Below are 25,413 nucleotides of genomic sequence, written 5' to 3' on the forward strand. Positions count from 1 at the left end.
TTCCCTCTGAACCTATTTTGTTGAGAGTTTTTGTCATGAATGAAAGTTGTATTTTGCTAAATGCATTTTTTGCGTCTTTTGAGATGATCATATGGTTTTTATCTTTTCTCTTGTTAATGTGATGTATCACCTTGATTGATTTGCAAATATTGAACCACCTTTGCATCCTTAGAATATATCCCACTTAATCATGCTGAATGATTTTTTAAAAATATTTATTTATTTTTGAGAGAGACCATGCAAGCAGGGGAGGGGCGGGGAGGGGGGGGGGGGGGGACAGATGATCCGAAGCAGGCTCTGCCCTGACAGCAGTATAGGGCTCAGACTCACAAACCGTGATATCATGACCTGAACTGAAGTTAGATGCTCAGCCTAGTCAGATGCTCACCTGAGCCACCCAGGTACCCTGGTGAATGATTTTTTTTTTTTTTAATGTATTGTTCAATTTGATTTGCTTATATTTTGAATATTTTTGCATCTGTGTTCATCAGAGATAGTGGTCTGTAGTTTTTGTATGTTGGTTTGTTTGCTTTTTGTAGTGTGTTTTATCTGGTATTGGTATCAGGGTAATGTGGCCTCTTACAATGAATTTGGAAGTTTTCCTTCCTATTCTCTATTTTTGGAATAGTTTGAGAGGAATAGGTATTATGAACTCTTGTTTACATGTTTGGTAGAATTCACCTATGAACCCATCTGGTCCTGGACTTTTTTTTGGGGGGGGGGGAGTTTTGTTGTTGTTGTTGTTGTTGATTTACTGATTGAATTTCATTGCCAGTTATCAGTCTGTTGAATATTCTGTTTCTTCTTGATTCAGTTTTGAAAGGTTACATGTTTGTAGGAATTTATCCATTTCTTCTAGGTTGTCTAATTTGTTGGCCTAAAACTTTTTATAATCTCTTATAATTCTTTGTATTTCTCTGATGGTTATTTCTCCTCCTTCAATTCTGATTTTACTTATTTGAGCCCTTTTTTTTTTTTTTTTTTTTTAAGTCTGGCTAAAAGTTTGTCAGTTTTGTTGATCTTTTCAAAGAAGTGGCTCCTGGTTTCACTTTGATGTAATAGAGTTTTTGTAGTCTCTATTTCATTTATTTCTGCTCTATATTATTTTTTTCACTTCTACTGGCTTTGGGTTTTGTTCTTTTTCTGTCTTCTCTAGGTGTAAGTATAGGTTTTTGTTTGAGATTTTTCTTGCTTCTTGAGGTAGACCTGTATTGCTGTAATCCTTCCTCTTAGAATAGCTTTTGTTGCATCTGAAAGATTTTGGACCATCGTGTTTTCATTTTCATTTGTTTCCATGCATTTTTTCATTTCCTGTTTGATGAATTGTTGGACCCATTTACAGTTTAGTAACATGTTCAGCTTCCATATATTTGTGTTCTTTTCAGGTGTGTGTGTGTGTGTGTGTGTGTGTGTGATTTCTAGTTTAATACCCCTCTGGTCAGAAAAGATGCATAATATGATTTCATTCTTTTTTAATTTGTTGAGACTTGTTTTGTGGCCTAACATGTTATCTGTTCTGGAGAATGTTCCATGTGCAATTGAAAAGATTGTGTATTCCACTGTTCTGGGATGAAATGTTCTGAATGTATCTGTTAGATCCCTTTGGCCTAGTGTGTCATTCAAAGCCAGTGTTTCCTTGTTGATTTTCTGTTTGGATGATCTGTCCATTGATGTATGTGTTAAAGTCTCTTACTATTAGTGTATTACTATTGATTTTTTCCTTTATGTCAGTTAATAGTTGCTTCGTGTATCTGAGTGCTTTCATGTTGGGTGCTTAAATACTTATTATTATATTCTATTTTTGGATTGTTCCCTTCATGATTATATACTGTCTTTCTTTGTGTCTTGTCAGTTTGTATTGTAAAGTCTGTTTTGTATGATGTAACTATTGCTACCCCAGCTTTCTTTTTGCTTTCATTTGCCTGATAAATGTTTTTTCCATCCCTTCCCTTTCAATTTGCATGTATCTCTAGGTCTGAAGTGAGTCTCTTGTAAGCAGCATATAGATGGGTCTTGCTTTATCCTTTTAGTCATCCTGTGTCTTTGGATTGGAGAAATAACCCATTTACATTTATAATTATCAATAGGTAGGTACTTACTGCCATTTTGTTACTTGTTTTACGATTATTGTAGTTCTTCTCTGTTCCTTCTTGTTTTGCTCTCTTCCCTTGTGGTTTCTTTAGTATTATGCTTGGATTCCTTTCTCTTTATTTTTTGTCTGTTACAGGTTTTTGATTTATAGTTAGCATTAGATTCATAAAAAAACACCTTATACAGATAGCAGTGTATGTTAAGTTAGTTGATGGTTGCTTAAGTTTGAGCCCATTCTTACAGCACTACATTTTTCTCTCCCCCCCCCCGCCCCCCCAACACATTTTATGTTTATGATATTCTATTTTACATCCTTTTATTTTGTGAATCCCTTGTCTGATTTTTCTGCCAGTGTTTAGGTGGTTTTCAAAGGTAGTTGCACAGATATGGCTGTTACCTTCGTATATGTGTGGGACAAGGTGAGCTCAGGATCCTTCACCATCTTTCTAGAACTCCCTCAGGATGGATAATTTTTAAGGTTCTTGATAAAAAATGTCAAATTACCTTTCAGAAAAATTAAAACCTATTTTTTGGTTATACCAGCAATGTATAAAAGAGGCCATCTTATTGAACCTTAGCTTACAAGAGTGTTTACTTTTTAATTTTTGTAAATATAGGAGGAAATGAGAGGTATTTTTTGAGATATAGTCTACATAACTTATTAGGTATTTTATTGTTTTTAATTCATGTTGTTCCACTTCTGAGGTTGAATATTCAGTGTTATATGTAAGCCCTCCAGAATTGTATAGGAAACCTTCCTTTTGTCTCCTAGCAGAAGGAATATAAATTTTTCTATCTTTATAACTCACTAAAGGTTTATTTATTTATTTATTTTAATGTTTTTTTTTATTTTTGAGAGAGAGAGAGACAGAGTGCAAACGGGCGGGGCAGAGAGAGAGGGAGACACAGAATCTGAAGCAGGCTCCAGGCTCTGAGCTGTCAGTACAGAGCCCGATACAGGGCTTGAACTGAAAAACCTTGAGATTGTAACCTGAGCCGCAGTCAGTTGCTGAACTGACAGAGCCACCCACGTGCCCCAAGGTTTATTTTTTTAAAAATACATTGATGCATATATAGGATTTGGCTAGTTGAATAACAACAAAAAAGGAATCCCTCAATTTAGAGTCCCTTGCTTGATTTTGTTGTGACCATATAGATTTTGTCCTCGGTACTTTGTTCAGAGCTAAGTAGAAAAGGGATGCAGACAGTAAGATCCCAGAATTCTAAGTTATTAGTTATCTTTAAAATGAGCTGTTGGCTGGGGTGCCTGGGTGCCTCTGCCAGTTAAGCATCCGACTTGGGCTCAAGTCATGATCTTGTGGTTCATGAGTTTGAGCCCTGCGTCGGGCTCTGTGCTGACAGCTTGGAGCTTGGAGCCTGCTTCAGATTCTGTGTCTCCTTCTCTCTCTGACCCTCCCCTGTTCACGCTTTGTCTCTCTCTGCCTCAAAAATAAATAAACATTAAAAATTTTTTTTTTTTTAAATGAGCTGTTGGCACACAACCTTTTTGTATGTTGGAACTTTTATACACATTGGGAAAATCCCCAAGTGCAGATTTTTTTGTTGATAAAATTTGTTTTCTAAAACATGTTCTCTTTGTTCTCACAGGTCTATTAAATTCCTTGAGGGTAGGAATCACATCTCTTTGATTTTTGTATACTAAGCATTATTCCAGGCACACAACAGGTGCTCAGTGAATGTGTGTCTAATAGGCTCTTTAAAAGAGTAAAAAGACTCCGGGCACCTGGGTGGCTCAGTTGGTTAAGCATCCAACTTGAGCTCAGGTCATGATCTCGCAGTCTGTGAGTTTGAGCTCAGAGCCTGGAGTCGGCTTCAGAATCTGTGACTCCCTCTTTCTCTGCCCCTCCCCCGCTTATGCTCCATCTTTCTCTCTCAAAAAAAAAAATGAATGTTAAAAAAAGTTTTTTTAATTAAAAAAAAAAAAAAGTAAAAAGACTGAACTTGAAGTTAGAAGGCCTGTGTTTTTTTTCCCATTAATTCACTTGAGCTTTAGGACCTTTGTAGATATGTGACATCTTTTGAACCTCAGTTTCATCTACTCATGGGTGCACTGCTTTTTCCATTTACTTCACAAAGTTGAGAAATAAATGAGATAAAATATGTTAAAGTATCTTGTGAAATTAAAAAGTACTGTACAGTTGTGAAACTCATGATCATTATTATCTGGGAAGTACTTGGTAATGAGTCCCATTGTTGAGAAATTACCTGGAAGGATATGCCAGAGCCTGCTAGCTAGTCACCAAGAATCCAATGTTTCCTCTTATTCCTGGACCTATCACTGGACTGTGTCCTGGCCTCTTTCGCATTTAGTTGCGGTTATGTGACTGAGTTCTCACCGATGGAGTGAATAGAAATAATGTGTGCCACTTCAGGCCCAACCCTTAAAAACCTATCGTGAGGGCTCCCCAAGCTTTTTTCTCCTCTCTCCTTCTGTCTCCAGGTTGGAATGGAGACAGTCCTGGGGTAACTGTGGAAGGCTTTAAGGGTGGTGAAGCCTCCTTTAACCTGCTTGGAGGCATCTGCACCCATCCAGTTGTGCTACATGAGCAAGAAATAAGCCTCTGTTGTATTGGAATCTCTGTACATTTTGCGGTCTACTTGTCGTAGCAGTTAGACTACTCCTAACAATTAAAAGGAGCATGCTGACACATGCTCTACTTTTTCTTTAGTGCTTTATGTTTTCATAATCCTTACAGCAACCTTACAAGCAAGGGATCACAGGTCAAAGCTGTAAGTGTATAGAAGTGTGGTCCATATACTTACAAAACAAAATAGAAGAAAGAATGATATTTTTTCATTTAAGAATTTTTTGGTTGAGAAAAGTTAAATAATGGGATTTATGACTTGTTATTTTTTATTTTTTGAATGTTTATTTTTGAGAGATAGAGCATGAGCAGGAGAGGGGCAGAGAGAGAGGGAGACAGAATCCAAAGCAGGCTCCAGGCTCTGAGCTGTCAGCACAGAGCCTAATGGGGGGATTGAACTCAGGAGCCATGAGATCATGACCTGAGCCGAAGTCAGATGTTTAACCGATTGAGCCACGCAGGCACCCCCTGAGATTTATGACTTATTATTAAAGTTTATTTACATACCTTATATATTTTTCAGTTTTTCATTGTTGGAGGCCAGGATTTCAAAAGAGTATGAGGTATCTCTTGGTAATACCTTGCTTTAATTGGAATTTAGTGTGTAAATTTTTTCTTTAACATAATGTTAAAGCTATTATAATCAAGATACTCATTTTCTATTTATTAGCTGGTTCTAACGCATTTCATTATAAAAGTTTTTTGTTGGTGTGGGTACAGGTATCTAGACATCCTCTAGAAATTGGAGGACAAGACATTTTCCTCAAAAGAAGCATGTGTGAAACTTCATATTACCTTCCTAAGGAATAATATTGGGGAAATAAAAATACACACTTATCCTTTTATGTGGCAGCACTTACCCAAAGTAACTGATAATACTGTATTGTAAGATTGAGGAGGGAGGGGGTCGCTTTAAATCTATTTAGGTTTGAGGTGGTCCAGTAATGTCCCTAATATCAAGTACAATATTGATCAGTCTCCTTCTCTAGCATATGTTAGCATGTTTTACTTTCTAGAATATTTTGATTGTAGAAATAAATAATATACCATCAAACATAAAATAATTATCACAGAATGGACGCACTTTACTGTCTAGAGAGGGACCTGCCCCCTTTCTTCTTCAGCAATAAATTTAATTTGATACATTATATTTAGTAATCTGATTTCCCCTAGGAGGCTTGAGTTCTTCTCTGGGTTACAATTAATTCAAATCAGGAAGTAAGTTGTGGACAGCAGATTAGAAATCCAGAAGGGTAAGAAATAAACCTTATAGTAGAGGTTTAAAAGGCAAGAGCAAAGGACAAAGCAGCCATAGGAAAGAAGAAAAAACTAACCGTATAAACAGGAGTTTGAAGGAATTAAGTGAATTGACAAGCTCAGTCCTATTTTCTTGGATACCTTATAGGAGTATTGAACTATTTATTATATCACATACAATAACTGATATTAATAATTGCCTTGAAAAGTAACATAAAACTGAGTTATGTTCAGAATACATTTTGGTAGAATGTGAGGTACATTTTATTTATTTATTTTTAATGTTTATTTTTGAGAGAGAGCACACCAGCAAGCAGGGGAGGGGCAGAGAGAAAGGGAGACACCGAATTCAAAGCAGGCTCCAGGCTCTGAGCTGTCAACACAGAGTCCGACGCAGGACTCGAACTCACAAACCATGAGATCATGACCTGAGCCGAAGTCAGATGCTCAACCAACTGAGCCACCCAGGTGCTCCAAGTGCATTTTAGAGTTTCTTCAGAACTTGTTATAATCAAGGTTTGGGTGGTTCCCACTGATCTGAAAATTTTAGTTAAATCAGGACGGCTTATTTCCTAACCAAATAGCTACTATTTCTTAAAAAATTAGTTCTTCTTAGGTTGCGTAGAAAAAAGTACATGATTCTTGATTTCTGACCTACCTAGTTACTCACCTTCAAATGCAGTTCCTTCAAATTATTAACCTTGGGGTGGTTTGAGTTCTTATCTAGTTGTGCTAGAAAGAAGCTACATTGTTTAAAAATCAGATTCTTTTAAGGAAGTGAAAAGCTAGTGTAATTACTAACAGATGAGTTTTTGGACTTCAATTTTTTTTTTTTAAGTTTACTTATTTTGAGAGAGCACAGGGTAGGGAGGGGAGGGGCAGGGAGAGAGAGAATCCTAAGCAGGCCCCACACTGTGAGCAGGATGGGGGGGCGGGGGATGGCAATGCAGGGGCTCTAACTCACAAACCGAGAGATCATGACCAGAGCTGAAATTAAGAGTCTGATGTTTAACCGTCTGGGCCACCCAGGCACCCCTGTGCTTCGATTTTTAAAACAAAGTTGAATCCAGTTGGTATCTTTCATATAAATTGATTGTAATACTTTATATTTAGCTCCCCCACCACCGCCCAACCAAAGCTATGTCTACATTCTTTGGAATCTATCACTTTTCTAGAAAAATTGTTTCAATACAGCAGAAATTGCCTTCTACTCGGCTGATCATTTGTTTAGAGGTACTTTGCAGCGAGATAACTGGTTGAAGCTGCTGAGATTTTATTTCTTCAGTTTATAAGTAGAGTAAAACATTACAGTTACACTAAAAGAGAAATATATTTTATTAAAGCGACTTTGCAGGGTTATTTGTCATGGCACACTAAAGATACTCCTAAACAAAATCTACCGCAGTGCCTCACATGTGGTAGATGTTTAAGAAACATTTGTTGAATGAGCATTGAATTTAAACTAGTTTTTGTTGTCATAGCAACCTACAGGCAAAGTGTCAGGGGTGCTGTATTTTTAATTTTTTTATAAATGTTTGTTTATTTTGAAAGGAGGGAGGACAGAGCTTGAGCGGATGAGGCAGGTGTCGTATATTTAAAAGATTCTTAACTAGAAAATATTAACCATCACATACTAATTGTATTTATTTGTGTCCGGGATGCAGGTGGCGATAAAAATAATAGATAAATCTCAGCTGGATGCAGTGAACCTTGAGAAAATCTACCGAGAAGTACAAATAATGAAAATGTTAGACCACCCTCATATCATCAAACTTTACCAGGTAGGACTTAACCTTATTCTTCTCCATGCTTCTCACAACCCATTCTCTCTTTTGCATCATTTTTCTCTTTTGTGTGAGTTTTTTCAGTCTATTAAAAAAAAGATGATTATATGGTTTCGTTAAGCTGGGTACACCCATTTTTTGTATTTTAATAAAAAACTAGGAAGTAAAAAACTAGTAGCTTAATTTTAAGTTGTCTCTGAGACTGTAAGGTATTTAATTCAAAAGTTTGTAGTTTTGCTTTTCTGATACTTAAGCCTGTTGTCTTTTGGTGGTGGAACCATTAATGGGGATATGGCAGTTTTGCTTATTTAAAAAAAAAACACTTTATGTTTTTTGAAATACAAAGGTTAAAATAGCATATTACCTAGTGGCATACTTGGTAATACTTAGAACCAAGTCATATATTTTGTTTGGGTTATTTTGTCAGATAAAGTAAATGAGCCATTTTTTTTTTTTTTTAAAAATCAACTTTGTTGAGATAAAATTTTGTAAAATAACTATACCCATTTAAAGTATAAGCTGTGTTTTTTAAAAGGAAGATTTTCTCCGATTTTTAAAGAGTAATTCATGTTGAAGAATGACAATGTAATACAAAACATTTTTTTAACATTTCTATTTGTTAATATGTAGAATTTTTATATTGGAAAATATTTTTAAGCTAAAATGTTACACTCTGCTAGCCTATGACTCGTGTCTCCCTGGTGTGATGTGTGCACCCAGTGGTATGCTGTCCTCAGCCTGTACTGGCTTGTAATAGCTATAACATTTTCAGAAGTTTTGTGAGTCAATTAATAGCATGTTAGTGGCGCAAAATTGGCAATGGTGGGAGTATTTATACCACAGGAAGCTGTTCACAAGTCAGGGCCATTTTATTTTCCCCCCTACAGAGAGCTGATACTGGCCCACCACTGTGTATACTCACATGGGTTAGCACAAGTGTCCCTTGGGCATAAGAAAATATCAGAACGTCTAACTATGTGTATTTTTTGTATTTATCTTCTTGTGTGCACTTTATCGTGTATATAATGTGTTTATACAATTATGCAGCACAAGTATGTAATTTGTGTCTCTTTATGTTCATATAAACATACACGGGTAGGTGTATATATTTACATGTACATGCCTATGTACATATGTGTCTGGCTAGACGATTGGTTATTGATAGAGATTTGCAATTAAAAAGGTGTGGAGACCATTAGTGTTACCATTAGAAGGAGAGGCTATGATGTGCCACTCAAAACAATTCCCAAAGTTCTAAAACTGCACATGGCGCCTTAGGTCATATTTATATCACAGTATTTCTCCCTTTAAGCCTTTTTTTTTTTTTTTTAATTCCTAAAGAGAATACTTATAAGAAACTAATCACATCTTAGAAGTCTGATGAACCATAAGCTAAACTGAGGCTACAACTACCATGTTTCACACAATTCCATCTTTATTTGAGCTAAATAATCAGTTAAATTGACTTACTATTTGGCTTATTTAGATGCAAATTGTAGATAGCTCTTTTCTGGCCTGATTGGGAATAGTCCTAAACCTACATGTTAGAGCAAAATTAGTCTTCAGCCTTTGAGTAGATGGCAGTTAAATTTTCACTGTTAGCTTGTGCCAGTACATTAAAAGATAGTGTTACAGAAAATCTAAAATTCACTCATTTTGAACTTATCAATTCATTTCCTTTTGGCTCATTATAGTTTGAAATAGCAAGTCAATGACACTGACACGCTTCCTTTTCCAACCTAGGAAAACTAATTTAAATAAAACTGTACAGCAGTGAAGTTATGAAGAAACTTTTGAAGACTGTTTTTAAAATAACAGTAGTTTATAACAGTATGGCAGTACAGTAGGAGAAACATCCTATTGTGCCAGATTATTTAGGATATAGGCCAGATAAACTGAGCTCTATTTTATTATTCCTCAATCAGAGTCTACCAGATAGCACAAAGCTAGAAAAGTCTGTGAGGTGATAAAAAGTTGATCTTCAAAGCTCCTTCTATCTATATTAATATTTCTTAAACTTGAACGTGTGTAACAATCACATTTTCTGTTTAAAAAATTTGTTAAAATGGGAATTCTGTGTCAGTGGGTCTGGGGTGGGGCCTGAGATGTTGCATTTCTAACAGGTGCCTGGGCAGTGCCGCTTCCTCTGATCCATGGGCCAAACCTGGAAAAGGAAGAACCTAGATTTTTCACAGAAGAGTTAGCATAAAGATACCGTCAGTCGTGTAAACTTTGCCACCTTCTGAATTATTCGTAACTTGGGTACTCTTATTAGTAGTTTTATTTGTAATTCCATAGAATGTTGAATTAGAGTAGAATTAAAATCCTTTCCTGTCAGACTAATATGGAATTATTTATCAATAGGTAATGGAGACCAAAAATATGTTGTACCTTGTGACAGAATATGCCAAAAATGGAGAGATTTTTGGTAAGCACTTCACTGTTCTTTACATTTGTTCTTAATTTGAATATGTCACTAATCTTCACGAATGTAGTGTTTTCTGTTAATTTTCCTGCTCATTTAAGAGTTGGTAACTAGAACCTTTTAAGGATTAGAATACAATAAAATATTTAGTATGACAAAGATGTGGAATATAACTTATTCTCTTGTATTCATGATGTTTATGTTTTAAAGCTGTTGCTTAATTTTGTCATCTGCATGAGAGAGAAGGGAGAATCACAGACAGGAAGAAACTTGGAGTCATATTGCAAGGGGGATTTTCTTTCCTTTTATGTTTCCTTTTATCTTCATTTTTTACCTTTCCTTCCAGGGGCAAAATTAGTCAACAGATACTTACTGTGTTCCTACTGCGTCCCAGCATTGTTTTAGGTATAGAGGATATAGTGGTGACCTAAATAACATGGTTCCTGCTGTTGTGGATCATACGGTTTAGAAAGCTCCCAACTGTAGCTGTAAGACCCTGGGCCAGTCGCTATACCTCTCTGGGACTTGGTTGCTTTATCTCTGTTAAGAGAGTATTTGATTAATTGGGTTTTATGATCCATTCTAACCCTTGAAAAATTACAAATATATTTTTAGTGTTTATTTAGTTTTGAGAGACTGAGTGCAAGCGGGGGAGGAACAGAGATAGAAGGAGGCACAGAATCCGAAGCAGGCTCCAGGCTCTGAGCTGTCAGCACAGAGCCCTATGTGGGACTTGAACCCACAAACCATGAGATCATGACCTGAGCCTAAGTCAGATGCTTAACTGACTGAGCCACCCAGGCGCCCCTAACCTGCCCATTTAAATCCAAAATGGTTTTTTAAACAGCCTTTGTGAGGAATTATTTACCTACAATAAATTGCATATATTTAACATGTACAATTTAATAAGTTTTCACACACATAACATACACACACAAACACACACACACACACACACACACGCACATCACCACAGCCAAGGTACCCATAATTCCCAAAGTTCCTTTGTGCCCCTCTATAATTTCTCTTGGCCCACCTCACCACCAAGCAACTGCTGATCTGTTTTGTGTCACTGTATGTTAGTTTCTGTCTTCTTGAGTTTTATATAAATGTGGCCATTCAGTATATGCTTTTTTTTGTCTGGCATCTTTCGCTCAGTGTAATTATTTTAAGATTCATCCATTTTGTTGTGTATATCAACATATCATTTCTTTTTATTGCTAAGTAGTTTAGAAATGGCTTTCTATTGTATAAATATATCCCAGTGTATCCATTCATGAGTTAATAGACACATGGGTTGGTTTCTGGTTTTGGCTGTTAAACATGAATTGCTTTGAACATTTACGTACAAGTCTTTAACTTACAGTCTACCTTCAAGTAATGACTTGCCACCTCACATACGTTATGAGCCTTAACGTACTATACTTTTATTTTCTATCTCCTGGCCTTTATGTTATTCTCAGATATTTTATTTATCCCTTATTTTATAAAACACAAAATACAGTGTTGTTACTTTTGTTTAAAAAGTCAGTTATGTTTTAAAGAGATTTCGGTATTGTCTTTTAAAATCTTAGATATTTCTGGGGAGCCTGGGTGGCTCAGTCGGTTTAGCGTCCAGCTTTGGCTCAGGTCATGATCTTGCAGTTTGTGGGTTCGAGCCCCACGTCGGGCTCTGTGCTGACAGCTCACAGCCTGGAGCCTGCTTTGGATTCTGTGTCTCCTTCTCTCTCTGTTCCTCCCCTGCTCACGCTCTGTCTGTCTCTCTCAAAAATGAATAAAGATTTATGGGGCGCCTGGGTGGCGCAGTCGGTTAAGTGTCCGACTTCAGCCAGGTCACGATCTCGCGGTCCGTGAGTTCGAGCCCTGCGTCAGGCTCTGGGCTGATGGCTCGGAGCCTGGAGCCTGTTTCCGATTCTGTGTCTCCCTCTCTCTCTGCCCCTCCCCCGTTCATGCTCTGTCTCTCTCTGTCCCAAAAATAAATAAAAAAACGTTGAAAAAAAAAATGAATAAAGATTTAAAAAAATTTTTTTTGAATCTTACATATTTCCTAGTGGACTCATCATTGCTACATCCATCTATAGAGATGCACATTTTCATTTTCAATTCTTTGTGTAGATACATACCTTGATCTGGTGTCATTTGTCTTCTGTTGGAAGGATTTTCTTTGGCATTTCTTGTAATGCAGGTCTGTTGCTGATGAAATCTTTGTTTTTGTATGTCTAAAGTCTTTGTCTGTTTTTGCAAGATATTTGTATTGGGTATATATTTCTAGCTTGGGTTTTTCTCTTTCAGTACTTGAAAGATGTTGCTCCACTGTGTTCTCGTGTGCATCATTTCTGACAAGAAACCTGCTGTGTCTTTTTCTTTGTTCCTCTGTGTGTGATGTGCCTCTGTTCTCTGGCTGCTTTTCCAGTTTTTTCTGTTCATTACAGGTTTCAACAATTTGGTTGTGATACGCCTTTGTGTGGTTTTCTTCATGCTTCTGTTCATTGAACTTCCTGGATCTGTGAATGTACAGCTTTCACCAAATTCAGAAAAGTTTCAGTCATTACATTCTTGACCAGTTTTTCTGAGCCACCCCTGTTTCCTTCTCTTTAGAGACTCCAATTATACATCTGTTAGGCTGTTAAAAATTGTTCTACAGCTCACTGATGATGTTTTTTCTGTTTTTAAAAAAAATCCTTTGTTTGCCTTTGTTTTGTACATTCCTTTGTAAAGGCTTTGTAAAAAAAATTCCTTTGTTTCATTTTGGATAGTTGCTCTTTCTGGGTCTTGAAGTCATCGGATCTTCCATGATGTCTAATTTGCCGTCACTCTCTTCCAGTGTATTTTTCATGTCACACGTGGCAGTTTCCTGCTCTGTAAGCTTGACTGAGGCCTTGTGTTTTTTTTTTCTTTTTTAGATCTACCATGTCTTTAGTTGTCTTTTTTTAACATCTGGAGTATAGTTTTAATAACTTGTAATGCCCATGTCTTCTAATTCTCCTATCTCTGTCAGTGCTGAATCTGTTGTCAATGGTTAATGTTTCTCCCCAGTTTTGATCAGATTTTCCCACTTCTTTACCTGCCTGGTAGTCTTTGATTATGTCAGACATTGTCACTTTTACCTTACTGGTTGCCATATGTTTTTGTATTCTTATATCTCTTCTTTAGCTTTGATCTGGGACACAGTTAAGTTACTAGGAAAGAATTTATGTCATTTGAATCTTCCTTTTATGATTGGAGCAGTGCTCACGCTAGGTATCGTTATTTCCCACTTTGGAGTCCTCTATCCGATGCCCCATGGATTTGGGGTGTTTTTTTTAGCCTGGCCAGTAGGAACAGGCAGCATTCCTGGTACCAGACACTGTTCTCTCTAATCCTCACAGATGGTTCTTTTTCTGGGTTTTGGTAGTTTTCTCACATGCATGTGCCATGTCTCCTCTCCAGGATGCTCACAGATCAAAGCTGTGGGCTCCTCAGTGTGTGTACTCTCTTCTTTGGTACTCTGTGTTTTGTTACCTCCATTCACCTCGTTCTCCTGAGACTCTCAGGTCTGTCTCCTTGCTCAGGGACTCTGCTGGGCGCTGCCTCGGGTTCTCCTCCCTACCCTGTGGCCTAGACCCTCTTTTAAGCCATAGTTGAGGGTATTCGTAGGTCTCACCTCACTTATTTTCTGCCTCTCAGGGATCACTCTTCTTTGCCTGATGTTCAGTGTGCTATAAACCAGTATCTCATATATCTTTGTCTTTTATTTGTTGTGGGGATTGTCTCGGTACATCCAGTCCTTGTTCCTCCATCTTGAATGAAAGCAGAAATCTCCAATCCTGTCAAAATTATCTTTAAGTTTAGCTATTTTAAAAGGAAGACAAGTTTCTTCCATTCCTTCTCTTCTTGTTCTTTTCCTTTTTTCTGTCTTCTGTTCTTTTCCTTTTTATTTCTGTCTTACTCTGTCTTATATTGGCTCATCTATTCAGTTTAGTCAGTCTTTCAAGAAATCTCTACCAAAAACCAACTGTGTGTTACATACTGTTCTACCTGGTAGGAATACCACAATGGAGAAAACAGACAAAAATCCCTCTTATGAACTTTACATTCTAGTGTGGGGAGAGATAAAATAAAGAAATTAAGTAGAATGTATAGCATATCAGATGGTGGTAAGTGTTATGGAAATAGTAAAACAAGGAAAACAAGGAAGGGGCGTTGGGGAGTAGGGAAGTTGATTGCAGTGTTAAATAGAGTGATGAGGAAAGGCCACACTGACATTTGAGCAGAGACCAGAAACTACAGTCAGGTAGATATGGGGAAAGAGTGTGTTCCAGGGAGAGCAGAGACCAAATGCAAAGGTCCTGAGGCAGCAGTGTGCTTGGTATATTCAAGGAATAGTGGGAGGCCTGTCTGGCTAGATATAGGCAAGCAAGAGAGAAGAGTAAGAGTGAGCAGGGAGGAAGAATAGTAGTAGGAGATGAGATCAGAAGGGCAAATGGGAAGCAGGAGTGGTGCACTATAGGGGCTTTGTAGGCCATTATAAGGACTTTGGCTCTTAACCTTGAAAGAATTAGGGAACCATTAGAGGGGATTGAGCAAAGAAGTGATTGCATCTAATTTTACTTTTTTTTTTCAAGTTTATTTATTTTGAGAGAAAAAAACACGAGAGGGGGAGGTGCAGAGAGAAAGGAGAGAGCCAGAATCCCACACAGGCTCTGCACTGCCAGTGCAGAGCCCATTGTGGGGCTTGAAGTGACAAATTGCAAGATCATGACCTGAGCTGAAGTTGGACACTTAACCAACTGAGCCATCCAGGCGCTCCTAATTTGACATTTTAAAAGCACCACTCTGGCTGTTGTGCTCGGAATGGATTGTAGTGAGCGAGAGTAGAAACAGACGAGGCTGTTCCAGTAGTCCAAGTGAGAGATGACAATGGCTCAGCAGGGTAGTGGCAATACACGTAGTGCTATGGGTCAGATCCACGGTATGTTTTGCAAGAAGAATCAGTAGGATTTCTTGCTAGGTGGAGACCACCTAAATAGTGACTATGATTGGAGAAACCCATGTCATATTCCTAAGGCCCTCAAACATTTAAAGACTCGGAAAATAGGAGGAGCCAGCAAAAGAGACAAGAGAATGCAGTGTCCTGGTTACCAAGGAACCAGGAAGTGAAGGAAGTGTTCTCAGGAGGGTGGTGTGAATGACTATTTATGTCAGATCAAGAAAGGTGAAGAATGATAGTTGACCATTGTATCTGGCAGTTGGTAAGAGCAGTTTTGGTGGAGTGGGTGGGTCAAAAGCTACATTGCAGGGCTTTAAGAGCAAATAGAAGAAAAATGGAGAAAGCAGAAGACATGGCTCTTAGAAAGATTTCTCCTTCAAAAAGGGAGACTAGAAATGAGGAAGTAGTTGAGAAGAGCAGTGGGGTCAAGAGGTTAAGTCTTTACCCAATGGAATATTTTTAAAGCTTGAAGGTGTAATTTTATGAGTCAACTAGAAATGGCTGTTACACGTCAGATGTCATTTCTGTGAAAAGGGAATATTCTGAATTGTTCTTTCTTGCCAAGACTTTTGATGGTAAAGGTTTGGATCACATTGTTTTTATAGAAATTGAAATGTAATTTTGGGATTGTTCAATGTGTATAGTTTATTTTTAATATAAAATATCTAGGGTAAATGGGGACAAAAAGACAGAGTAAACCGTAGCTTCAGGTAGGTGCAAGCAAAGAAGAGACTGACAGCCAGCCAGTTTCGGAGATGAAGCCTGTGAGGAAGGAAAAGACAAGTGAAAAATGCAATCCATGGAACATTAATAAAGTAGTGAAAAATAGGTATAAGATTGTTTTTAATGTTTACTTATTTTGAAAGAGAGAGCATGCACATGAGAGCAGGGGGAGAGGCAGAGAAAGAGGGAGAGAGAGAATCCCATGCAGGCTCTACCCTGTCAGTGCAGAGCCCGACATGGGCTCAATCTCATGAAACTTAGTAAGACCATGACCTGAACCGAAATCAAGAGTCAGATGCTTAACCGACTTGCCACCCAGGCTCCCCAAATATGTATAAGATTTTAAGTGAATTCTGAACCAGAAATGTCTTAAATCAATTGGAGGCGTAGATGAAAAAGAACCACATAAGTAGTATTAAACTATATATTAAGAACTATACGTTAAAGTTTATCTTTAATGTTTACAACCTGGGACATACTCTTTACACTTTATAAGTATTCCTTTAGTGCATACTTTATGTTAAAGGGTGTTGTGTTCCCTTTTTTTTTTTTTTAATTACCTTAGTTTCGTATTTAGTTGGCCAGCAAATCATACCCTGTGTTCTTGAAAAAGTGACTTGAAATTAAATCCTTCTGTTGCCACAGTCATCACCCTAATCTGGGCTTTCATCACCTCGTGTCTCAATTATGAAGACCTCATGTTTTACCACTCCCTATTTCTTTTCCAGTCAAGTGCATTTCTGATATAATTCCTGTTTAATCATCCCTAGATACTATTTGTATTATATTACTTCTGTGTTCAGTTACCTTCACTTCCCATTGCTTTTTGGATAAAACCCAAACTCTTCCATCTACAAATAGGGTATCTGCACTAGGTAAATGGATGTGCCCGACTATTCCTTCCATAAGTCTATGGATTACCCTTAGTAACCGACACATTATGCTCTCCACTTCAGTTGATAAACAAGTCTTCCTTTGTTTTTTTTTTTTTTCATCTCTCTTGGTCTGTACTTTTCCAAGTTTTATTTTTTAAAAAGTTAAAAGTATACCCTGTAAGAAGTCAAATAATTCTGCAGCATTTGTTAGAAACAAGATAAGTTCCCCATCCTCCACCCCACCCCCATTTCCCTTCATCAGAGGCAACCACTTTCACTTCTCTTAGCTGATTAGATTTACCTCCTTTTTCCTAAGTAAAATATGTTTATTGCTGCTGCTGACTTTTTCTATTGTAGGCATAATCTTTTGAATACTTTTTGAATTCTTTCCATAGTCCTATATGTAGGAGGTGTATCTTTGAGAGGTGTATGTAAGGACCAGTTGTGAGAGACCTTGAGTGTTTGGATAAAGGGTTCAGATTATTTCTTGGAGTGGGTGTCTGAGAACCAAAAGGTGGTGATGTGTGTAAGGACTTTTTTAAGGAAGATAAATCCAGCAAGGATGCATGGTCTGAATTAGAGGAGAAGGAAAGAGACCATTTAATAGACTGTTTTAATTGTCTAGAGGTCAGAGGCTAAATGCTTAGATTAAAATGTTATTTGTTGGGGGGCACCTGGTTGCTCATTCGGTTAAGCATTTCACTCTTGGTTTTGGCTCAGGTCATGATCTCACAGTTTTGTGGATTTGAGCCCTATGTTGGGCCCTGTGCTAGCAGCATGGAGCCTGTTTGGGATTCTCTCTCTGCCCCTCCCCACTTGCACTGTCTCTATCTCTCTCTAAATAAATAAATAAACTGTACTAATAAAACAAACAAATAAACTTTAAAAAATAAAAGAAAATAAAATGTTATTTGTTGGAATCATGAGATAAGATTTTAAGTAAAAGGCATTTCTGATTCTGAAAATAACAAGTAGTATTTATTGAGTACTCCCTTTTTGTTGGGTACTATTTAAAGTACTTTATATGATTTGTGTATTTAAATATCACAAAAACCTTGGAAGTTAGGCACTGAAAGACTCACAGTCCAAAGTCACACAGCCAGTAAGTGGTGGGGTCTGGATTTGACCCTTGCAGTCCCAGAGCCTATATGTTAATAATTTACCACCTCTCGAGAGTTCTTATTGACTGGCTGTCAAGAGGAGAACCTCAAGAGTTAGGATTTAAAGCAAACACGATTGAAGAATATTTGTGATGTGGTTGACAGCAATAGAGAGGTCTGGTTCCCAACTAAAAAATTACAAATTAGACTTTAAAGGTGCTGTTGGAGATAACACCAGGACATTTAGTTTGATATGACCTTTTGGCCATTGAAGATATGAAAGCAAACCCCATTCAAAAGAGAAGTTAAATTCAACAGTAAAAAAAAAAAAAAAAACAACCACCCAGTTTAACAATTGGCAAAAGACTGGAAGCAGGCACTTTACAAAAGAAGATATATGAATGGTCAAATAAGCACATGAAAAATCATTCAACCTTATTAGTCATCAGAGAAATTAAAGACTATAATGAGATAACATTACATGTCAACTAGAATGGTTAAAATTTAAAAGGCTGATAATACTACTAAATGCCAGTAAGGATTTGAAGCAACAAGTATTCGCATATACTGCTGGTGGGAGTGTAACATGGTACAACCACGTTCTTGAGAGAACCGTTTTTCAGTTTCTTATCGAGTTAAATGTACGTCTACCTCTTACCCAGCAATTCCATTCCTAAGTATTTGCCCAAGGAAAATGAAAACAAATGTCTGTAAAATAACTTGTACAAGAATTATCATAGCAACTTTTTCTCAAGTGGGAACAACCCAAATGTCCAGCAGCAGGAGAATGTCTCCCAAACAAATTGTGGTAAAGCAATAGAATGGAAGACAGCACAGCAGTAGAAAGGAACGAACTACTTTCCACATGCACCAGTGTGAATAAAGTTTACACACATGGTGCTGAGTGGAAGAAGCTAGATGCAAAAGAGCATATCCGTACAGTTGGTTATCTTTACATCAAGCTCTAGAAAGGCAACACAAATACATAGTAAGAGAAATTGGAAGGTGGTGGTCTCTTTACTGTTTATGGGGGGGGGGGGGAATTGACCAGTGGCAAGAGGGAATTGTCTTGGGTGATGGTAAATTATTGATTTGAGTGGTGGTTATACAGCTTTACTCATCACGTCTATGCACATAAATCTCCACCCTATACTCTTTATTACTTCTGGGTTTGAGAATTATCTGCATAGGCATGATTGAGTGAAGCTGTAATTAATGAGATCTTAGAAGAAGGCTAAGAATAAGATGTGAGTTTTGATGACGACTTCTTTGGAAGGCAGTTGGGAGAAGTGGGATTGGTGAAGCAGAAGAGCGTCTTGGGAAGTAAGGACAGTTTCTGTCCTGATTAGACAAAGGGGAGAGAGCCTAGAGTGAAGGGGTGTGTATTTGGTCGTCGTCAGATCACCAGTGACTTGGAAGAGAGTGATTTTCAATAAATGGGGAAATAAAGCCAGATTTCAAGATTTTATAGACGCCTGGATAGTGAGGAGAGGAAGAAAGGTCTAAAAAATTATTTTTGAGGTCTTGAAGGTAGAAGGGAGGAGAGAAGGACAGATTTGAGGGATAATTAGAGTCTATAGAATTCAGTACCATGTCATGGTTTTGTTTGTGCTAGTGGTCTTGGTGTGAAGAAGCTAGAAAAGAATATAGGCAGGAAAGAAGGAATGGTTGGTGGAACAAGACCCCAGGGTAGACAGGAGGTAATGGGATCAGAAGCACAGAGGGAAGGTTAGCTTAGACGAGAAGAATTCCTCCTTCTCTGAGAAAGTAGTGCATAGGTGCAGTCCCAGTGAGAATTAGAGTTTGTGCTGAGGACATGACTGAGGATGTAGCTTTGGGATGAAATAGAAGCAAGAGGAGTTGGTTAATATAGATTGAATTCATTATGTAATGTAGCAGATGAAAAGTCAGGGAAAGAGCAGTATGTCAGACACTGCAGCGTGGGGAAAGGTTTAGAGCAGCTGGTGGTGCTCATATGATATTCAAGGGATGAATAAAAGCGTCAGTAATTAGCAGTGAGGGAGTTCACGGTAGACTCACAGTCATCAGTGCTTTCCAACCCAGCAGGAGAAAAAGTAGACAGTAAGAAGGAGCCAGGTTAGGGATTGCAATGACAGAAGGTCAGATCCATGTAGGCATTGCTGTGGCCAGAGAGGTCACAGTTGAAATGGCTGACCAGGAGGTCCAAGTTCAGGAGGGAGATAAGTGAAGCAACCAAGGGGTCTCATGAGCTAAGAAAGTAGGACAGTGGAACCACCAAAATGAAGAGGGTGAAGTTCTTTTGGGAAAAAACATTCATATGCAAAAACAAAACCTCTAACCTTGAACCAGTACTTAACTTCTCAGCAGCTTGCCACTTTCCAGTTCTCTTCTGCTCTTGGCACTGGTTACCCCAACTGTGTCCTGCTAATTCCGGAAAGGCCTTAGGTCTTTGCACGCTCCTCATCTGCTCTTTCTTTGCATAGAGAGAGGTTTCCTGTGCCATCTGGTTTTCTTCCTCCATCTGACTAGGTTTACACCAAAAGAGTGATTTAGGTAGCATGCTGGGAATGCATCATGATTCATGCATCATGAGGTTATGCTGTTTATGCCCTTTTTTTTGGTTTAATTAATTAGATTGCACCTCATGCTGTAAACAGTTGAAATAGCTTTAAAGGAAAATAATACAAAAACAATAATTCTAAAATATAAACAAGGATAAAGAACTGAAGGGCCCCTGAGTGGCTCAGTTGGTTAAGCGTCCACCTCTTGATTTTGGCTCGGGTCGTGACCTCACAGTCATGAGATCAAGCCCTCCTTTGGGCTCCATGCTGAGTGTGGAGCCTGCTTCACATTCTCTCTCTCTCCCTCTGCCCCTCTCCCCCGCTCATGTCCATGCTCTCCGTCTCTAAATACTAATACTACTAATAATAACGAATCAGAAAATGTTATGTAAGAGTAGAAAGCACTCGTAGGAGGTAGGAGGAGGAAACACAAATATGCAGGCAGTAGGGCCCAAGAACTTCACATTTGGCCCTAAGCTTTCTGGCTCTCCAAGTGAAAGAGAGATACAGTCATTTACAGAACTTTATCTAAGAGAAAGATACCTATTCCTCAAAGCAGAACTTTTCTTGGTAGTAAATTCTACAGTACATTTTTCCTTTGGGGTTTCTTATTAGAGATACAAAGTAAGGCATCTTTTTAAATCAAAAATTCAATTAAAACTGTTAAAACTTTGCAGGACTTCCATTGTTTTTGGAATAAAGCCCAGGATTCTTATCAAGGCCAGCAAGCGTGATTACACTCCACACACCCTGGCTTTAAAAATCGTAAAGATTATCATTTCTTGAACACTTACATGTGCTACACATTGTGCTAAGTCCATACACATTCTATCGTCATTTCATCCTCTGAAAACCTTATAAGATAGGGACTGTTAATATCTCTGTTTTACAGTACAGGAGACAGTTGAGCAGTTTGCCTACCTCACAGAGCAAGCAAGAAAAGTGGCATAACCAGAGCTCGAAGCCGAAATCTGAGTTCAGAGCTAGAGCTTTTATCAACTCCTCTGCACTAACTGGTTGTGTGTCTTCTTAAAGTTCTTTGAACTTAAGCTTCTTCTGTCGTAGTGACTTTGCATGTTACTGTTCCTTCTGCCTTAAGGATTCTCTGCCCTCCCTTTATCCCCTTAAGCGTGTCAGTTGATTGAATTGAATTATGATAGATACCATTAAATGTAACGTTGTCATTAAAACTCAAAAACCAGGCAAAGCATGTAATGGTTTTGTCCGCTTTAGTGGATATAACTGTTCTTTTTTATCTTTCATGAAAATTGGAAGCCTTTGAGCCCCCATCTCCAGTACTTTGGAAACCATCCAGTGGCCTTCTTACCAAATCTAACCTATTTGACCAAAAAATCTATATGGCTGATTTCCATAGTGGTTCTCCAAACAGAAATGTGTAAATTTCCAAATCTATGTTCATGTGGATCTGGAGCCTTAGAAAGCCCTTTGTTCTTTACATATTCAGATTTTGCCTTTTATAAAGGCCTAGCTAAAGTTCCACATCTTCAATAAAGTCTTTCTCAGTTAATTTTGTCTACATTGATTTTCTCTTATGAGACCATTATAGTTCTTTCTCCTGTATAACTCATTTTAGAATTTATATATTACCTTTCATGATTATTTAAAGTGTGTGTATCTTTTTATCTCTACTAGTTTCGGAGCTGAGGATTCGACACCACATAAACTTAAATACCTGTTGAATGAATGTTGAATGTAACAGTCTACTTTGGCCTTATACACCTTATTTATTCGGTGAAGGCAGTAGAAGCACACTGCTAGGTTAGGCAGTCAGAGGTGCTTCTTTGTTCAGTTTCTGAAAGGAGTTTTCTGTTGGTTTACTCTTCAGGAGATAAACATGAATGAGGAAATACTAACTGAATCAAGGGAGAAAATTGGCTTCCTCTAGTTACCACCCTGCAGTCACATTCTCTCTTCCAGCTCCCACACCTCCCTAAAATAACATTTTCAGAGTTATTTATAATGGTAAATAAGAGCATATAAATTTGTTCTGAGTAATTTTTGTTACCCAGTTCTTCTATAGCAGTTGTGCTCATCTCTGAAGGATACGATTTTCTTGACCTGACAGCATGGAGGATGTAGTGGTAATTGAATTTGCTAAAAAGAGCCTTGAGTTACTTATAAAAAGATTTGACTCTTTAAAAATTTTTCCTTCGGAATCATAGGTGTGATTAATGAAAGTTATTCAAGATTCCTGCGTTCTTCAGAACTATTTCTCATATTTGTCTGGGTGGTCACATGCAGTAAACGGTGCAAAAATCATAGGGTGGTCACCTTGTCAGACAATTTGGGCACTGTTCAAACAATTAAACCGGTAGTCAGCAGATTCCGGCCTGGTAATTAAATTACCCAGGGCCTTTGTTTTCAGATTTCTGCTCCTTGATACGCTTGCTGTGTCTTTCCAGGCCAAGCATGTGCCTGAGGTTTATTGATTCATTTCCTGTCTTGCCCTTTCAATGGTAACATACTAGGATGCTGGCTGTGGTGACTGAATAGGAGCTTTGTTTTAGGCATAATACCTTTAGACACTTGGTTACTCAGAGAACCTAAGGGACAATTTTTGTGGCTTTCTGTCACTATCTTAACAGCATGAAGGCAATTTTAGAAAAGTTGTTCATTTGCCTTTCTTTATGAGTTTAAATAAGCTTTGAAGGTTTTACCCACTTGATAACGCTAGTATGACTCTAAGTTTTAAAATTATTAGCCTGGGTCCCAGTTGCAGAACTGCCTAAATCTGTCACCACTTCTCCAGTGTCTTCTATTATTGCTTAAGTTTGGATAATTTCTCATAATTTCTCGCTTGAGAAATTGAATTACTTGAATTCACTTGAATTACTTGAGCGGCCTCAGGTCTCTTTGCCTCAAGATTTGTCTTTCTTTTCATCCATCTTCCGTGTTGCTGTCAGAATGGTCTTTTTAAAATGCAGATTTGATCCTTGTAGTTTTCTGCTTAAAATATTCCTGGTTCCCCATTACCTTCAGTATAAAATCAAAAGTTAGCATAGAATGGATATGGTGATGCAGCCCCTGTCTACCTTTCCAGTCCCATTCTGTGACCTGCTTTGTGAGCTCCAGTAGGTAAACATAATCTGTGTAGATGTACAGGTGACTGTTGCTTTCACGTGTGTGGGGATGGTAGATGTCAATGCAGAAAGAGGTAAATCGGTGCATACTTCAGAAGGGGTATTGAAACATTGAATCATGCCGGTAAAATTAAGCTGTCCTTGGGTATAAAATTTAGGATCTTTCTTTTTGAATTTTTTATTAGACACATATAGCGTGGATACCTTTAAAGAGGTCAGGTCTAAGTGATTATTTGTAAGCCTTTCTAGCTCACTTCTAAGGGAGACTAGTAACTGCATGAAAGAGCCAGCATGATTCATGATTCAACAAGTTGTCATTGCTCTCCCCCTCAACCTCTGTTTAAATTGGTTCAGACGTTAAAAGAAAAGTCCAGAGTGAGGTCTGTTTGCTAGTCCTTGATCTAACTTTTAGTGTAAACATCCTGGAGCAAACCATATAGCATTTCTAAACCTCGATGTTTTCTGAAAACGAGGGGACTGTTCGAGTTTATTAAGTACTGTGTGCTTGATACTGTGAATAGTGCCGGGGATTTAAAAGAAAGAAAGAAGTGACTTGGCCGCTGCACAACAAGAGTTCACAGTCGATTTTCCAGGTCTGAAAAACTGCTGTCTGTAAATCTCAGGAAACAAAGTTTAGTTTCTGGACATGTGATGAATGAAATGGATTTGTCAGAGATGATTAAATAAATTGTTTTTAGGCTTCGTATGTTTGGAAATATAAGCATAACAGGCCTTAATTGAATAGACAAGTTTCTGAAAAGCAGTCCAGTTTTCCTCTTAACTCCTATTTTAATTTCAGCTATCTCCTGCTGATTATTGGCAGCCTGCCTTTAGTTATGGTTCAAAGCTGACATTCTGTGCTGCGAGCAGCGAGCTTCTCCCATGTCTGGCAGCTGCAGCTAGGCTACAGTGATGGGAGAGAGAGAAGCATCAGCTATTCTGATCTTGGCCATAACCATACCCAGCTGAATTCTATTAATGTGAGGCTTTTGGCAGTCTGTGTTTTCTGTTTCTTTTAGGATGAATTTCTATTAAGAGAATCATTCTATTAAGGAATTTCAATAAGATCGAATTAATTCAGAGAAAGCTATCTCTTTGTTTGTGAAAGGGGAGAACCAGAGGTAGATTTTATCTGCTAATTAAAGTGGTAAGAAAGATTTCCTACTTAGAATAAAATGGGAAAATTATAGTCCATATAGGGAATGGCTTTTTTTTTCCCCCCCCATTTTGGACAATATTCTTTTCTGCTTGCAGTAAGAGGTCTCTGAGTGAGACCTCTGAGACCTTGTATTTCTGAAAATGCTTGCATTTTATCTTCATACATGAATAGATAGTCTGTGCTATTACTCCATTGTCTACTTTTGTAAAAAAAAAAAAAAAAAGTTTATTTTTATCGAAGCAATACATTTTTTACTGAGAGTCATTTGTATATCAGACACAGTTCTTGGTGCTCAACACATCAGTAAACATGTAGTCCTTGCCTTCTTGGAGTTGATACTTAGTAAAAGTGTTTCAGGTTGGGGAGATTAAAACAAAATGTACTATGTCAGTGTTTTAGAGAAGGTGAGGAAGATCGGGAAGCCAGGATGGGGGTGAAGATGAGTTCTTTTTTTAAAAGATGGTCAGAGAAAGCCTCTGTGATACATGTGTGAGCAGAAACCTGCAAAAAAAGGATGTATTGGAGTAAATTTCTTGAGGCCTATATGTCTTCAGATCTAGCGTGTCTCCAAAATACTTAATAGTTTATCTTGGAATAGGATTTTAAATTGGAAATAATTTCCCTTCAGAATAACGAAGACATTATGCCATTGTCTTGTAGTTTCCAGGATTGCTTTTGAAAAGCTTCAAGTGATCTGAATCCTGATCCTTTGTTGTAAATTATTGTTTTCTGTCTACGAGCTTGTAAAATCTTCTCTTTGTCCCCAGGGTTCTGAAATTT

At 37.8% G+C, this 25,413-nt stretch overlaps 1 protein-coding gene across 4 annotated transcripts in view; it reads left to right on the top strand.

Annotated features, from left to right (window-relative positions):
* The window catches only part of SIK2 (salt inducible kinase 2), a 123,336-nt gene that overhangs the window by 11,334 nt on the left and 86,589 nt on the right, over window positions 1-25,413 (top strand). For 3 of the 4 annotated variants that reach the window (XM_011286338.4, XM_045038269.1, XR_006585914.1), the window contains exons 2-3: window positions 7,619-7,735; window positions 10,103-10,166. In XM_011286338.4, coding sequence (XP_011284640.1) covers window positions 7,619-7,735; window positions 10,103-10,166 — 181 coding nt within the window. Of the gene's footprint in view, window positions 1-1,026; window positions 2,088-7,618; window positions 7,736-10,102; window positions 10,167-25,413 lie in introns of those variants that run through there. The other variant, XM_045038270.1, reaches the window with a different exon arrangement.

The sequence above is a fragment of the Felis catus genome, chromosome D1, assembly GCF_018350175.1.
Source record: "Felis catus isolate Fca126 chromosome D1, F.catus_Fca126_mat1.0, whole genome shotgun sequence".
Lineage (NCBI taxonomy): Eukaryota > Metazoa > Chordata > Mammalia > Carnivora > Felidae > Felis > Felis catus.